This window comes from Rhinopithecus roxellana, chromosome 15 (assembly GCF_007565055.1).
Source record: "Rhinopithecus roxellana isolate Shanxi Qingling chromosome 15, ASM756505v1, whole genome shotgun sequence".
NCBI lineage: Eukaryota > Metazoa > Chordata > Mammalia > Primates > Cercopithecidae > Rhinopithecus > Rhinopithecus roxellana.
Genome location: NC_044563.1, coordinates 72,023,208 through 72,039,914, shown reverse-complemented (window position 1 = coordinate 72,039,914; position 16,707 = coordinate 72,023,208). Strand labels below are relative to the sequence as shown.

At 41.7% G+C, this 16,707-nt stretch overlaps 1 protein-coding gene across 10 annotated transcripts; it reads right to left on the bottom strand.

Annotated features, from left to right (window-relative positions):
- Positions 1-1,425: 1,425 nt before the first annotated feature.
- On the bottom strand, positions 1,426-16,260 carry TMEM218 (transmembrane protein 218). 10 transcript variants are annotated; one of them, XM_030917663.1, is made up of 5 exons: positions 15,949-16,260; positions 7,164-7,239; positions 6,547-6,736; positions 5,619-5,721; positions 1,426-2,152 (listed from the first exon to the last, which is right to left on the bottom strand). In XM_030917663.1, the coding sequence occupies exons 3-5, from the start codon at positions 6,654-6,656 to the stop codon at positions 2,018-2,020; spliced, it is 348 nt and encodes a 115-aa protein (XP_030773523.1). In that variant the 5' UTR covers positions 6,657-6,736; positions 7,164-7,239; positions 15,949-16,260; the 3' UTR covers positions 1,426-2,017. The 10 variants fall into 10 exon arrangements, with proteins under 10 accessions (XP_030773523.1, XP_010382916.1, XP_030773525.1 ...); XM_010384614.2 differs by having other exon boundaries at positions 15,964-16,260; XM_030917665.1 differs by having other exon boundaries at positions 15,999-16,260.
- Positions 16,261-16,707: the final 447 nt, after the last annotated feature.

The following is a 16,707-nucleotide window of genomic DNA, read 5'->3' as shown; positions in this document are numbered from 1 at the left end:
TAAACTTTGCACAGAGTATTTCTTTTTTGCCTAAAGCCAATCTTTAACATATAAGCCTGTCACATCAGGTAAAAAAAAAAAAAAAAAAAGAAAACAGTAGTATTAAGGATAGAATTTAGTTTCCAACCTTAATACACTTTCCTCCATCTAAATAGTCACCCAAAACCTCACAGTTATTATCCATTGATCTAATAGTTGAATAACTTTTGGGGGGAATAAAAAAGGTGGACTCATGGTCAGGAGCCTGTAAGAGTTTTCCCAGAGTTACTTTTTTAGCAAGGCTCTCAGAAGAACGCAACAATTGGCAGCTCGAGTTTGTTAGGAGCCAAGCTTCCACTTGGGCCACAGGGAGACTCACAGAGTAACACAATAGCATGAGGATCCCAGCTTGTCTCACTTCCCTCAAGACTTACGCATTCTTTTTTCTCTCCCTCAGCCTACCTAGAGGATGTTTCTTCTTTTCTTACCTGTGCGCCCTAGGCCAGATTAGGAAACTATTTCCTTTGAAGTTTTCTGTACAAAGCCTTCTCTGCAAAGTTTTTACAAACTAAGTAAGATAAAGGAAATGGTTCGACGCAGGTAACTATACCTGCCCCTCACCAGCCCATGACTCTCAATGGTTACCTGTTCTTTCTTCTTGGAATTTAGAGCTCAGTTGCCTCTGGGGTGGCAGGACTGGGTACCTTCTCTACCCTGAAAACAGGACTGAGGAAAGAAAGTGAAGGAACAGTGGCCTTAACCTACCTCAAGCTCTCAGAGTTCCACAAAGCCTCGTGTGTTTTCTTTCCAAGACAAGCCCTGGGGCCTACCACACCTGGGTTTGCACACTGGCTGTTAGGTGAAGCTTGGGCAAGTCAGTTGATCTCTTTAAGCTTCCAGTTTTTCTACTTTAAAGTGGGGATGATAAAAACGAGACTGTTGTAAAAAATTAAATAAACCCCAAAGGAATTAGTGTGCTACTGGCATAGAGCACATACTCCATCAGTGATCTCTTTCCAACTTGTTTTCTTGGTTCTTAATTTTAAGCCAGAAGACTCTTTTTCAAATGGCTCTAGGAAGTCAGGATCAGACTTCCAAAGTGGAACCTGACCAGAGCCCCTCCATTTAATGCAAATTTCATTTGGTCTCGGAGATGAGATAAGTATAAAGTTATATCTAATGTTGAGAATATACCTTCCTCACTAGCTTTGGAGAAAGGGCTACAAAGATGAAAGAGAAGACACCCCAAAATGGATTCATGGTAATTAAATAAGGCACTCAGAGCCCACCACATCATAGAAGAAAAAAACCTACAGATACATGGCAAGACAAAACAACAACAACAACAACAACAACAACAACAAACCAAAACACAGTATTTCCATACCTTTCCTCTAATCCCAAGGAAACCTAAAGATACTTGATTCAAAAAGCTGTGGCCAAGAGTTCAAAGTGAAAGTCAGCCCTTTAGCTATTATTTATTGCTTTATTAGAGCAGAGGGAAGTGACACTCATTGCCTTTATAGAGCTCTGCAGAAATATATGCACAGAGTGGTCAATGACCAACATTTGAGTAAGTCTTCCAAATTATCACATTAAAATAACCTTTCGAATTTGAGTGCCTCTCCTTTGCAAACGACCGCAACTTCATAACGAAGAATTTTATATATTGTCAAAAAGAACCAGAAGCCCATGTGCTCCTTTCCCCAAAATCCACTTACTAAGGACTTGAGTGAAAATCCACTCTAAGCAGATCACTGTTACTATTTCCCTTTCAAAACAGTTGGAAATCCTAAGGTACGGGTACTAAGAAGATAGCAATATCCTTCTTAAGCTGGTAAGAATCTAGCCCCACAGGGACAATTTGGCAATCCTGTTTCTGGAAGCCAGGACTCAGGAGATTCGTCTTAGAGATGGATGGATACTCCTAGTCTTAAGGCAGGAGGGCTGTCAAAACAAGGCTCTGAATAGTGCCTTTCTGCTCATCGATGTCATCACAATGAAGGAGAGAACAGGTTTTCGTTTTCCTGAAGAGTGGTCAGTAGGAGCGCAGTGGTTTGGCATAGATGGGCTCCAGAACATGATGGATTAAAACCAAGAAGAGGCCTCCAAGGAAGATGGCGCTAAGAAAAGCCAGCAGGACATAGCGGCCAATGAAAAAGTCATCCACAATCTGGAGAAAGAAAACATCAACATGAAATTACTACCAGTTAGGCACCCGGGCTCGGTTAATCTGAACTCCGTGATGAGTGGGCCAAGAGTTAGTTCATGAGTGTAACTTCCAGTAATATCCTGCCCTGAGTCTCCTCTGTACGTAGAGAAAAAAGAATCTTTTCCTCAACTCCCTGAGCAGAAGACACAGGTCAAGAAGGGATTAATGAGGTGCAGGGAACAAATGGCTCAATTTAGGAGGTTGGTAGACACTTTGAAGTCCCTGGATTAATTATTTTATATTCTGAAATCCATTATCTGAAAGAGTTAATGAGAAGCTTTTGCTGGGTCCTAGAAAGGCTCATTTTTGTTGTTGCTAAAACACATTTTATTACAGAGAATTTTAAACATACATAAAAATGCAATAGTATAATAAACTCCCATGTATCTAAGACCCAACCCCCAAAATCATCAATCCATTGCCATTTCAGGAGGGTTCATTTTCAAAATGAAAGGTGACTTAACTTTAAAGCTGTCAGTGGAAGAGTCCCTTGCCACAGGGCAGGGAAAATGGTAATTACCTGAGACACTAAAACACTAAGAGGATAGGTAACTTGCCCCAAAGCAGACAATGGGCTGCCTGGCCTTACACTTGAGGCCCCAAAGATGTTGGTCTTTGCTGACAAAACCCTATAATTGGTGTTGGCTCTACCCACTTGTCCACTGTCCCCTTCCAGAGCTCCACTCTCCCCAGATCCAAATGGTGGTACTTAAATTTGGGCAGGAAAAAGCAATTTAATCTACAGACCTAATGGAGCAACATCACCAACCAAGTGGCTGACTGACTTCACAGGTTTGAAATCCCAGTACCTAGGAGAGAATCCAAAACACCTGAAAGGCAATTGTGGTAGACAGAATAACGGCCCAAAGATATCCACATCCTAATCCCCAGAAATTGTGAATATGTTAGATTGTATGTTAAAGGAGAATTAAGATTGCCAATCAGTTGCCCTTAAAAAAGGGGGGATTAACCTGGATTATCCAATCCAGGTGGACCCAATGTAATCACAAGGATCCTTCTAAGTTGAATAGGGAGGTGGAAGAGAGGGTCAGAGTGAGAGAGGTGAGGATGGAAGCGTCACTGAGGTGTGATGTCACTGGCTCTGAAGATAGAGCAAGGGGGCTGTCAGCCAAGGAATACGAGCAGCTTCTAGAAGCTGGAAAGGATAAGGAAATGGAGTATCCAATAGAACCTCCAGAAAGGAATGCTGCGCTGCCAACCCCTTGGTTTTAGCCCAATGAGACTGATTTTGGACTCTAACCTACAGAACTGTAAGATAATACATCTGTGTTGTGAGCCATTAGTTCACACGATTTGTTACAGCAGCAATAGAAAACTAACACAGTGGCCACACACAAAGCACCTCTCAGACTCAAGCCTTGGTGGGATCACTGAGATCCAAAGACACCTCAGCTGCTCCAGAGATTACCCCAACAGTCAACTTACAACAAAGGTCAGTTTGATAAAACAGCTTTAACATAACTTTGACCTTGGCTCCGGTACTGAACAAGTCTCTTGCGGGCCACATGTTTGCTCGTTTGACACGTTTCACTTTTTAATTAGCCAATTAGCTGGCCTTGGGTGCAGAAGGCCCAGCCCATGTATTATTGATACCGCATTGAGCCACGCTGCTGCAAAGGCCAGCTCTCAAAACCTGAAAATGAGAACTCCAATTCTGTCGGCCATACTGACAAAAGTATTTTGCTCAAACCCCATTTTTGTCTCGTGGGTCTCAAACTCATATGATAGAGAATAGAGGGATCGATTTCAAAAGTGTGTTTGCTCTGTGCCCTTCTCCCAATGTTTATATCTGCAGCATCCAGAAATGTGGCAGCCTACATCACTCTCCCCCTTAAAAGACAAGGAAAGCGACCGGGTTCGGTGGCTCATGTCTGTAATCCCAGCACTTTGGGAGGCTGAGGCTGAGTGATCTGAGGTCAGTTCGAGACCAGCCTGGCCAATATGGTGAAACCCTCTCTCTACTAAAAATAAAAAAATTAGCTGGGTGTGGTGGCACATGCCTATAATCACAGCTACTCAGGAGGCTGAGGCAGGAGAATTGCTTGAGCCCGGGAGATGGAGGTTGCAGTGTGCTGAGATCGTGCCACTGCACTCCAGCCTGGCCGACAGAGTGAGACTCTGTCTCAAAAAAATAAATAAATAAAAAAGGTAAGTGAGGTGGGAATTTGCCCCTGGCTCACACACGTGGTACCCAGACCTCCAGAGTATTTTTCAAATACTGACAACAAACTGGCATCAATGGAAATAATTCCTTAAGTGCCTGTGGTAAGTACTATTTCCCTTGGAGTTTAAGTTCCTTCCTCTTGCCATAGTTAATCCTAGAGTGTCGATTTTAGTTCAAAAGTTACACGTATATTCTTGTATACTGTTGTTGTCTAGTGTCAACATGCTAACCCGTGAGCTCCCTGGGACTGCCTTGGATATTCTGTTAAGTTCTCAACAATGAAGATTTTGAAGACGGACCTCAGCTTGAATCCTTGTTCTGCCTCTTGCTATGTGGCCTTGGGCAAGTTACCTTAACCTCTGACAGGCTCAGTGTTCTTACCTACAAAATGGGGATAATAATGGTACCTGTGTCATACTAGTTAGGGCTGTCCTGAGGTTTAAATGAGACGGTGCAAACAAAGTGTTTGGCACAGGACCTGGCACACAGAAATCCCTTAAAGAATTGTAGCTATTTTCATGACTATCACTTAAAACATCAAAATGAAGGTTAAGAGGAAAGCTGTGAGAAGGAGTAATGCGACAGAAGAGGTCAATGCCATTGCCAAGATCCCATGGGTCTGAGACCAGCCAGGCATGGTAAAGCCATGGTAAAGAACTCCAGAGAAGGACTCTGAGAGAGATGATAAAAATCCATTTAAAGACGTGGGTGCGGGCAGGTATGGTCCCAGGCATGAGGACCAAAGAACTCCCAGAAGACTGTTGGGAAAATTCTAGCACATGCAGTTGGAGAAGCATGTCCTCAGCACCCTCAGGGCACCACATCAGTTTCAGTCCAGGATCTGCAGTTAGGAGCCCAGGCTGCCAGGAATGGGAACACTTCCATCTCGGGTGCAGGCCTGTGACTATCCTTATTTCATTTTCTTTTTTTTTTTCTGTCCCCATGGTACGACGTGGCTTTCCAACAGGCTGTTTTCAACTTGATGCAAACTGGAGATGAGACCAAATCAGGCAAATAACTGCCTGGTGGGGTTAGAGGTGGAATTCAGAGTAAGGTTCTTTTCCTGAGTGAAGGGGCAGGGAAACTGAAAACTCTCTCTGAACTTTCCTTACCATTGGTTGAACTTTACAATTCTGACATCTTGGAAAACCTGGTCAGAGAACATCGAGGACAGGATGGACACACAGATGAAGAGAAACAAGAGTTACAGCTCAGGAAGCAAAACAAAACCAACAGCTTTACCTTAACTTCCACCTCTGGGGCTGGGAATTCACCAGCTCGTGGGAAAAGCAACAGAACTGACGTGATGATCACAGCACCGAAGAATAAAAAAATGACAGAGAACCTGGGGTCAAAAAGACAAATATTAAAAGCACTGTTTACAGTTTTTTCTCTGATCAGTTAGGTCTGGAAAGACTCTTCCTTAGAGCCAGTATTCTGTATTTCAGTCCCTTAACAATGTTCAGAGACCTGCTGTCAACAATCCCTTCATCCTAAAGTCCTTCTTCCTAGACATGTACCAGCTAAGTGCATTCCCGTTTATTCTTGGTAATTCCCAATTCCTAGGAACGGAAATGTGTAGTTTTTATTTTTACTTCTGCCCAAAGTCATAATTGAGAAAAAACAAAGCATCCCCTCTCCACCTCCACTTCTGTTGTTTTTAGAACAGAATACTTTAGAAAATTCTACAACTCTCTGCTTCATACTAACACTATCTCGGTGTAACTCTACAGTTTTTTCAGAGTCGGTTTATGGCCTAACCCTGTTCTGAAGGCAACGCGTGATACAGAAAAGCAGGCCCAACTCATCACATGTTGCTTTAGTTTTCCTGGGTCCAGGGCTAGAGCCTCGGGGACTGGACCAAGCCTCTGCCATAAATCTGAACAATTCATAAACACACACACGTACGACCTCCAGAAATTCAATAAGCAGTGAAAGCAGAATTTCTTGCCACAGTTAGAACTCAAGAACACCACTTCCTTCTCCTCCCATCTCGGCTTCCGAGCATAAATAACACAGTTCGTGCTTATAAGAAGAGGTTAAAATGCAACTCATTCAAACTGCCAGTAATTACAAAACTGATCTCTTAAATTCTAAATGTTTAATGAGCATCAGCGATTTTGCCTCTAATTGCTTTACCTGGGACTCCCAGCTGGAAAGAATGCCTTACCTCGCCGCCCCGGAGGCCCTGGACAGCAGCACACACAGCAGCAGCACTGACACCCACAGCAGGGCTAAGATGAACACGCCGGCACCGACTCCGAGCACAGTGCCAGCCATCCCGCGGGGAGGCGGCGGCGGCGGCCCCCTGCCCTGCGCGCCGCACGATCAAGTGTCCTCTGTGCTCCAGCGCCGCCTTCCTGCCACACACTCCCATGAAGGCATTCAGACAAATACAGAAAGCCTAAATTCAGTACAGGGAATTTTCTGATGATCAGTGTGTTAGGAGGATTACTCAGTACAGGTCATTAATTTTCAGAAATGTCCAGTCCCAGAGTCCCTTAATGGAAACTGGAAATTTAGAACCCAAAGCCTTTCTCTTTGGCGGGGACTGAGAGGGGTGTTTTCTGCTCTGCACTCAGAAGTTCTTTCTGAGTATTTCCCTTCAAATTTGGTACCTGAGTTCTACTTTGACCTCTTCCCCCAGCCCACAGGAGAAAACTGAACCCTCTCAAGATACAAAACCCTAAGAACTGTTAGAAGACACTGGGGCATGGGAAGGAACTCCAGGGCCAAAGCAGAAGTTGAAGCTGTCAGGTGAAATCCATGGTGTGAGCTTTGACTCACCAGGCAATCGATCACAAGACACAAAGTTCTCACTCTATTGTCGAGTTCTTATTCAAGAGGACGAAAACTCTCAGTCCTTAAAGAAGAGGAACAGCCATCACTATTTTTGAACATTTATGTGTGCTAAGTGCCATGCAAACACATCTCATTTAAATCTAATCCCAGCGTGAAGCTTCTGAGAAAGGTATGACTATAGCCATGTTACAGATGGGTGAGATATAAGCGCGATGGGGTATCTATGAGTTTCCTAATTAGTGGCTCAAAATAGAAATTTATTTTCTCACAGTTCTAGAGGCCAGCAATCCAAAATAAAGGTGTCAGCAGGGCTGTACTCCCTCCAAAGGCTCTAGGGCAGGAGTCCCCAACCCCTGGGCCATGGACTGGTACTGGTCCATGGCCTTTTAGGAACTGGGCTGCACAGCAGGAGGTGAGCAGCAGGCAAGGCAGCATTACTGCCTGAGCTTCGCCTCCTGTCATATCGTGCATAATGCCAGTGGTGGCATTAGGTTCTCATAGGAGGACAAACCCTATTGTGAACTGCATGTGCGAAGCATCTAGGTTGCAGGTTCCTTAGGAAAATCTAATGCCTGAAGATCTGGGGTGGAACAGTTTCATCCTGAAACCATCCCCTTGCATCCACCTGTGGAAAAACTGTCTTCCATGAAACCAGTCCCTGGTGCCAAAAAGACTGGGGATGGCTGCTCTAGGGGAGAATCCTTCCCTGCCTCTTCCAACTTCTGGTAGCTCCAGGCACCGTTCATTGGCTTTTAACTCACAACACCAGTCTCTGCCTCCATCTTCCCATGGCATTCTGCGGTGTCTGTCTTCACCTTTCCTGTCTCCTGTAAGGGTACCTGTCATTGGATTTAGGGTCTGTACAAATAATCTAGTATTATCTTGAGATGCTTAACTTAATTAAATCTGCAAAGACCCTTTTGTCAAACGAGGTCATGGTCACAGATTCCAGGGGTGAGGATGCAGACATATATTTTTGGGGAGCACCATGCGACTCACAGCAGAGGAACAGCACACCGCACTACCTTGGTTTTCCTTTTCAGCATCGGAGGCAAGTCTTAAGCAAACACATTCCTCTAGGTTGTGGCCCTCATGGTTTAAATACCACGAAAACATTAGCTATGAGAAGTTATAAAGTTATGGGAAAGGAGGGTCTAAGCATGAACTGCTAAAAAAATACATTTATTGAATCAAGATTTATGATGTGCCTGCCACGTAAAGCACTGCGCTATAAGCTGGGGATGCCAAAGGTGAATAAGGTGTCTTCTGACAGAAGCTCAAGGTCTATTGGAGAACACTGTCCTGAAAACAAGTGTCCATATTACATTCTGAATAATGGTAAAAGCGAAGTGCAGTGGAACGGCAATAGCGAGAGGGGCTTTACAAAGGAAGTACTCTGCACAGGCATGCTGAAGAAAGAATCAGAGTGAAAAGATGACAGAGTGAGGGGAGATGGGACCTGGGGCCCACCTGCATTCCTAACTTCTCTGGGGAGCAGTCTGCCCCCATTAGGGCCACATGGGCACCATCTCAGTCACTCTAACATGCCCACGGTTTCCCCATCTCTGGGTCTTTGTACTTGCTGTTTCCACCGCCTGGAACTAACTCTCAACGCGAAGCACGCCTGCTACTATTTGTAGGACTGGCTTTCCTCAGCCTTCTGATTTCTGCTTAAATGTCACTCCTCAGTGAGGTGTTCCCTGAGTGTCTTCTCTAAAGCAACCCCTCAAACACTGACTCTCCATCACTCTATTGCCTTCAGAGCACTTTTCACAGAACTAGTTAATATTTTCATTTATTTGTTTACAAGTTTATTTTCTGTCTCTCCAACTAGAATAGTAAACTCCACGAAGGCAGAGACCTGGTATCTTTCTCACTGTGGTAACTCCAGTTCTTAGCACAGAGATTATGCACGACAAGTATCTGCGGGAGGAATAAATGACACAGTGCTAACAAGTCCACAAACATCAGGTGAGGGAGTGAAAGGATCATATGGAGTTTTAGAAAGATGACTGTAACCTCTGGTCGATATGCTGGACGGAAGTTAACAAGGGAAGTGCCTCATACAACAGCAAACACAGAAATGTTCAATAAAATGGAACAAGAAGAATTTAGTACACAGCAGAGCTCAAAAACAATAAAGAAAAATCATTAAGTGCTGTAAAAAAAATGTAACTCAAGGCCTGAGCTGAGCCTAAAAGTCTATGGGGATACTGTTGCCTGATACAGACCTTCAGGGTGATTCTCTTCAAGGCAGATAAGGTCTCAAGCCCACGATGGCAAAGAACTAGAAATGGGAACAAGGCAGAAAGCTGGGCCCTCACAGGGCTGACCAGTTCTTGAAATAGGGTCTAAAAAATTTGCTACTGACTTAGCTGGAAGAAAGCCGGCTGAGTACTTCAGGCCACAGGTCAAAAAACAACAGCCCAAGAGAAATCTGATTCCCTACCCCACATCATATCCATGTGTGAGATTCAATACTGCCAATGTGATACGGGAATCCCAAATAGATTAACATGAAAACTAGACTAAAAGTGAGAACCCACTGGATCCCAGCAGAGACAAAACTAAACCCACAGGCTGGCATGCAAGACTCCCTCAAGAGTAAGTATAAAATAAAGATGTTTTCAGACACACAAAGGGTGAAATGTAGTACACCTCTCATGGATCCTCAGTGGAAGAGCTACTCAGAGACATATTTCAGCAAGAAGGAAAATGAACCAAGAAAGGAGGTATGAGATGTAGGAAGATTGGTGAGAAAAATACTAAGAAATATTGACAGTAAAGATTTCAGTAATAATGACAATTTTTGAGGGGTTACAAATCAGAAAGAACTAAATATTACTCAACAGTTACATGGTAGATGGAAAAGGATAGTTCATAGTTAAAGCATTCTACAGTTATTTTGTTTTGGAGGAGGTGTATGTTTTTTAAGCTAAGTACACAAGTTTAAAAAAACATAGGTAAACAGCAAGCAACAGAAATAGAAAAAATAGCTTCTACACCTAGTAAAGTGAAAAAAAAGGTAAAGAAAACAGAAGTGGGGCAAGAGCCAGTGGTAGTGAGGTGGGTGGCAGAACAAAGAATAAGCAAGGAAAATGGAAGATACAAAATAAGATTGTAAAAATGAACCCAAATACAGCAGAAATCACAGTACAAGGAAACATTATATTTGGCTACTAAAAGAAATTCTCTTAGATTTTTGTTTTTAAAAATAGCTGTGCACGAAAGCTCTACAGAAAGTATAATGAGAGGCTGAAAATAAAGAGATTGAGAAAGACATGCAAAGCAAATATTAACAAGACAAAAACCAGGGAAGGAGGGAATAGGGAGATCGTCAATGAGTATAGCGTTTCAGTTTTGCAAGATGAAAATGTTCTGGAGCTATGTTTCACAACACTGTGAATATACTTAACACTGCTGATCTGCACATATGTTTTTTTTTTTGTTTTTGTTTTTGTTTTAAGCCACAGTTGAAAAAAAAAACAAGCGAAACAAAATAAAAGCTACTAAAGCAATATTAGTACCAAGCAAAATAGATGTTAAGCTCTGAAACATATTAATAAGAACAGTCACAAAAGGAACAATTCAGTAAAAAGATACAACTTGAAACAAATGTGAACCTAACAACAAAACCTCCAAATATACAAAGCCAAAACTGACAGAAGTACTATAATAAATGGATAAAACCACTAATTTAGTGGGAGATTTTAAATATGTCTCAGAAACTGATAGATCAAGCAGATAAAAAAGAATAAACACTTGAGAAAGAGGATACCTGAATGAGAATAAATATGTAAAAAGGTGCTCAACTTCATTAGTCATCCAGAAATTGCAAATGAAAACCAAATTCAGTAGCTTCATATACCCACCAGAATGGCTAACGTGAAACGACAGACAACACCAAGTGTTGTCAAAGATGTGGAGTAACTGGAACCCTCATATACGGCTGGCAAGGGCCATAATTTGTCAACCACTGCTTTGGAGACTATTGGAAGTATCTAATAAAGCTAAATATAAATGCACCCTACATCCAGCTCTTCTATTCTTAGATGCATTCCCAACAGAAATGCACACCTAAGTTCAAAAAAAAGACATTGCAGCCCTACCTGAAATAGCTAAAACCTTAAACAATCCAAGTATCTACCAATAGAGTGGATATAGTACTCTACAATCTATTCATTCATACAGTATATAAAGCATTATGTAGTATAAAGCAATGAGAATAGTATAAAGCAATGAGAAAGAACACACTACAACTATACTCAACAATGTAGATGAATTTCACAAATATTGAATGAAAAAAAGCTAGAGGCTAAAGAGTTCATAGTATATGATTCCATTTATATAATGTTCAAAAACAGGTCAAACTAATTTTAGGGGCTAGAGGTCAGGGGTACGGTTGGCTTGTGAAATGTAGTGACTGTAGGGGGTTCAGGGAGATGCTGATAAAATTCTGTTTCTTGATCTGGGTTTTGGTCACCTGGCTTTGTTCATACGGTGATGTTGTATCTAACCATGCACTTAGGATTTATATACTTTTCTGTATGTGTATAACCCTTCACTAAAATGTTTACTTTACAGAAAGAATATCAAGAGATGTGTCAGCCAAGTGTAGTATACGGACCCTTATTTGGTGCTGATTCAAACAAAGCATTGCAAAAACCTTTTATGAAATGATTGGGGAAATCTGAAGAATATCCAGATTATTGATAATATTAGGAAATTACTGTTTGTATTTTCAGTGAAAACACATTATTGAAAAATATGCTATTATTATATTGTTAAAAGAGTATGATAAAGATATATGCATATACACATGTAGCACATTACAGATAACAGAAAAGGGTTTCTAGGAGCTTTCTATTGTCTGAGTGAGAGGAGGTGAAGGGGCTGGCATGAAACAAGACTGGTGATGAGCTAGTTGTTGAAGCTGGGTGATGAGTATGTAGATGTTTGCTATCCCGGAATTTTCTATACATCTGAATGTATTTGAAACTTTCATAACAAAAAGATGTGGATATGTATATGTATATCTGTATAAATATGACTACAACAAAAGATGAGTAAGATTTATATAGCTAAAATTATAAAACTTTATTCAAAGACGAAAAAAAAGAGAGAGAGAGACCTGATTAGAGAAATAAAGCAGATCTGAACAGTAAAGACCTGGGTAGAGAAATAAAGCCGACCTGAACAGAGAAATAACCTGTGTTTCTGGGTGGGATGGTTCAATTAAAAAATCTCAGTTTTCCTTAACCTATAAATTCAATGCAATTCTAACCAACGTCTAAAAAACAATTTTTTGTGGAACTTGAAAACAGATCCTAAATTCATATGGAAGAGCAAAAACCCAAGAATAGCCAAAACAATTTTGAGAACTAGGATGGCAACTTGCCTTTCTTGTTACCAACTGCCGCAAGACACATTAAAAAACCAAAGTAATTAAAACAGTGTGATAGTGGCACAAAGACACATGGCCCAGTGGTATAAAATCAAGAACCCAGAAACAGGTCCGTGCATTTGTGAGAACTTCCTATAAGCACAGAGCTGGCTTTATGATTCAGTGGGTAAAGAACTTCATAGATAGTGCTGGGACAAATGATTCTCCAATAGGAAAATAATAAAACTAGATCTCTGTATGATATACAGAAGTCGATTTTAAATGGAAAGTAATTCGTAATGAAATAGCATATGTTTAAATATACAAATGTTCAGGCTGACTACACTAGAATACATAATGAAGTACAGTAGTCAGATGCTTGCACCTAAACTTAGAATCCCCACGAACGCAAAAGCTTCAAATGCAGACTATGCAGGTGTGTTGTTCTGGCAACTCAAATACCACGAGCTGTGCTGCCTTCAGTTATGTGATTTGCTAGAGTGATGAACAACTCTTGTTAAAGTTCCAAACCACAAATAAGTATAATTTTCCTCTGATTTACATTAGAGCTGCATTCCTGGAAATTTTACTATATTAAACTGTGCCAAAAAATACATTATGTTTATACAAAAACTGGAGTTCGGCTCTAGACTCAGATAATTATAAATGAGTATCTTGTGGGATACTCAAAAGTTGCACAGGATACAGGACAATTCTTCATTGTAAGGACTGTCCCATACATTACAGAACATCCAGGATCCCTCATTCCTGATCTGTAAACCCCAGTAGTGCCTCCAATCAAAGAGTAACAAAATACATCTTCACAAATTCCAAAACACCCTAAAATGGGCAGCAACATCTCTTTGGGGAACCACTGTTTTAGAAAGCTCTTGCATAAAGAGACATGTACAAGGTGTTTATTGCAGCTTTGTTTACAATAGCAAAACATCAGGAAAAAACTTAAATGTTCAATCAGGGAACAGATACAATATTATATATTCATAATGAATATTTAAAATGAAATTGATCTATATGTATTGATGGGAATATATCAAAAAAAATGTTGAGTGACAAAAACAAGTTGCAAAATGGAACCCACAGTACGGTACTACTTGTATTTTTTAAATTAAATACAATTTAAACAGTAATATGTATTGTTTCTGATGTACATATATACAGCAAAAGTATAAAAACATGGGCATAAATGATGTATGACAATTTCAAAAGACTGTTTGCCTCTGGAGAGGGAGGAAGGAAAGGGAATGGTGTTGGGAGTGGAAATAAAAGGGATCTGAACTAAATCTGTGATGTTTTATTTCTTTAAATAAAAAGCTTGAACAGGTGTGCCAAAATGTTAATATTTATTAATCTGATTGGTGAAACATAGATATTATACTACCCAATGTACTATTTTCTGTTTTTAAATTTTTTGTGATAATTTTTAATTTTTAAAAAGGTAATGGGCAGCAGGATGCATATGAATTGGGTGATCAGTTAGGAAACGCAATTCTCCAGATAAGAGATGAGGGTCTGAACTCCAGTCTTAGCTGTGTCAAGGGAGAAGATGTTAGAAATGACACAGGTTTCTAGCTTAGTTGACTGACCTGATGGTACTGCCCTTAAGAAAACAACTATTTAAATTTAATTTGTGCTATTCTGGATATTACACAAATAACCTAGAAGACTTGGATCAACTCTAACAGTTAGAATAGAGGGCAAATGGTAGTTGAAGCTGGCTGGCACCGTTAGAAATGTTGCCCTTCAATACCCCTCAGTAGCTTAAGAGTTCATGAGACATTGGGTTTACATATGGTATGGCTTTAAAGTAAATAAGATAAATATTCCCAAGTTCTTTTAAGAATGGAGCTCATAATTTTATAAGCAAACTATACATTTTCTTATTAAGCATAGAAAAGAAGGGCTGGGTATAGTATAGAGTGCTGCTATAGGGGAAGAGAGAACATCTAGTCATTTTTATCTGATTTCAACGTGAGAATAATATCTGTGATAATTTCCCATATTAGAATAGCTAAATTATTGTTATTGAGTACAATACAATAAAATATAAAAACGAAAGTGTTTTTATTTACTGTTCACGCCATCATTAAACCTTCTTTGAGAAATGATGGCTTGTCCAACCCAATGCCAAGGGTAAGTCCATTTACTTAATATCTGTGGCATTTAAAGCAGGTAGATTGGAGTGAAAAAAATAATTTACATTTGAACAGTTCAGTAGCTGACAAGAGCAACTACAAGGCCAATGTTTTCCTTCTGTGTTCAATGCTGTGAGGTTTTTCTCTGGAAAGAGTTTGTTCAAAACCTTTTAGATGTGTGTGTTCATTTAATGGTTGTTTCTACATACTCTTTCATCAGCTGTCAGAGAAAATAGGAATAAATTGACTGATCCCTGCACAGGTAACCTAATGGATTAAAAACACAGTACTTATCACCAGGCTGATCATCATGAGTGAGAATACTAACGGCCATTATAAGATGACTTACTATCTAAGACAAATGTGGATTCCTCAGAGGGTAATGTGGCCTAAGTGCTGCTGCTGGTAGGAGATATCTCACCCATCCCCCGATTTTCATACTGACTCAAGCCCTTGAAAGCAACAGAAAACAGTGGGTTACAGGAATGAAGTGCTCTTCTGGAAGAGTCCTTTTCACTTTGCTTTATAGCTGTTTTCCAACTCTTCAAAAATAACTGGGCGGTTACTTTCACACTTGTATGCTTCTACTTTAAACACTATCTTTTGAATTTTAAAATATTAGAATAACGCCTCTACCTTTGTAATTAGATAAAATGCAAGCCTGGGGAAAAAATCAGTTGCCAAGCTCCCAAAATGCCACCGATGTAGCATCAGCTCTTAACACGTTGATAGAAAAAGAGGATCAGTAAACCTAGGTCTCGTCCTTGCATCTCTCTCCTGGACGGTGTTGTGGGTTGGAACGGCTGCAGAGCCTCGGTCTCGCCGCTCTCTGCATCTCACAGCACTGCAGCCTGGGAACACTCTACTGGAACTCTAAGCTTCTCCCCAACCCTGTTGCAGATTCAAACTGGCGACAGGAAAACAATGCCCCCCATGTCTCGTCTTCAGAATGTTCACCTGGCCACCTCCCAGTAGCTGGAGAGGGATTAAGGTCTTGATCATAAGAGATCTGAATCAGGCACTGACACTTCCTTTTCTTAAGAGTATGAAACATAAAACAGCCCTTCCTTCTCTGCCTCCCATTAAGTATTTATTAGCTGGGCCTTGGGTCCAGATCAGCGGTAAGGGTGGTCTGCGAGGTCCGTGCACCGCCGTCCGCCCACGCCTTCTTCCAACCACCTCAGCCCGACCCGCCACTTTTCTCCCTTCTCCGCAGCCGCCCTGCTTTCCTCACCTCTGCCCCCGTCACCTGGATCCCACTGTCCATCCAGGCAGTACTCACACCTCAGATTCCGGCCCGCTCCAGCCCACCGGGCTCCGGTTTACTTGGGGCGAATCACAAGTGGGCTTTCATTCAGGTGATTTAACCTTCACTAATCAGCGTCGCTCTCTCAACGCCCAACTTCTTCCTTATTAGCTTACGCCTAGCGCGGCTCCCGGCAACGCCGAGCGCGGTGGGTTGGCTCGTCACCCTTTCTTACGCCCTCCGATTGGTCGGTGCCTGTCGGCCCTTGGACCGACCTCAGTTCAGTTGGGTAGCAGCGGTCCGAGCTGCACGCCACACACCCCCATGTCAATCACATCATCTCTCCGTAACTCATTGGGCCATTGGTCAGTCTAGCCCGAGGGCGGGTTGTTGGGCGGAAGAGAGAGGCTTCTTCCGGCCTCACTCGGGGTCACCATAGAGATGGCGCATCCAGGCAGCGAAGCGGCAGGGCTGGGCAGCTCAGACCTCGAACTCCGGAGAGCTGCACAGTCGTCTAGACATAAGTGCGTTTTCTGGGGTCTGATGAACATCTCACTCCCCAACCCACTGGCTCGAGTGGGGCGCAAGATGTGGGGGACAAGTCAGCTTAGGCCCGGTCATTAAGTGCCCCAACAACCCTCCTGGAGGGAACTGAGGACGAAGCACCAGTTATAATAACGGCACGCTTCATTTATCTTTATCTCGCCTTATTTTATTTGGCATTTAATTCTTCCATTAGCCTTGCGA

Bases quoted from the DNA above. Each gene is read 5' to 3' on its own strand.
- TMEM218 (XM_030917663.1), bottom strand. From the start codon at position 6,656: ATGGCTGGCACTGTGCTCGGAGTCGGTGCCGGCGTGTTCATCTTAGCC. The intron at 5,722-6,546 runs GTAAGGCATTCT...TTTTGACCCCAG, and splicing joins AGGGCCTCCGGGGCGGCGAG to GTTCTCTGTCATTTTTTTAT. The intron at 2,153-5,618 runs GTAAAGCTGTTG...TTCTTTCTCCAG, and splicing joins CCCCAGAGGTGGAAGTTAAG to ATTGTGGATGACTTTTTCAT.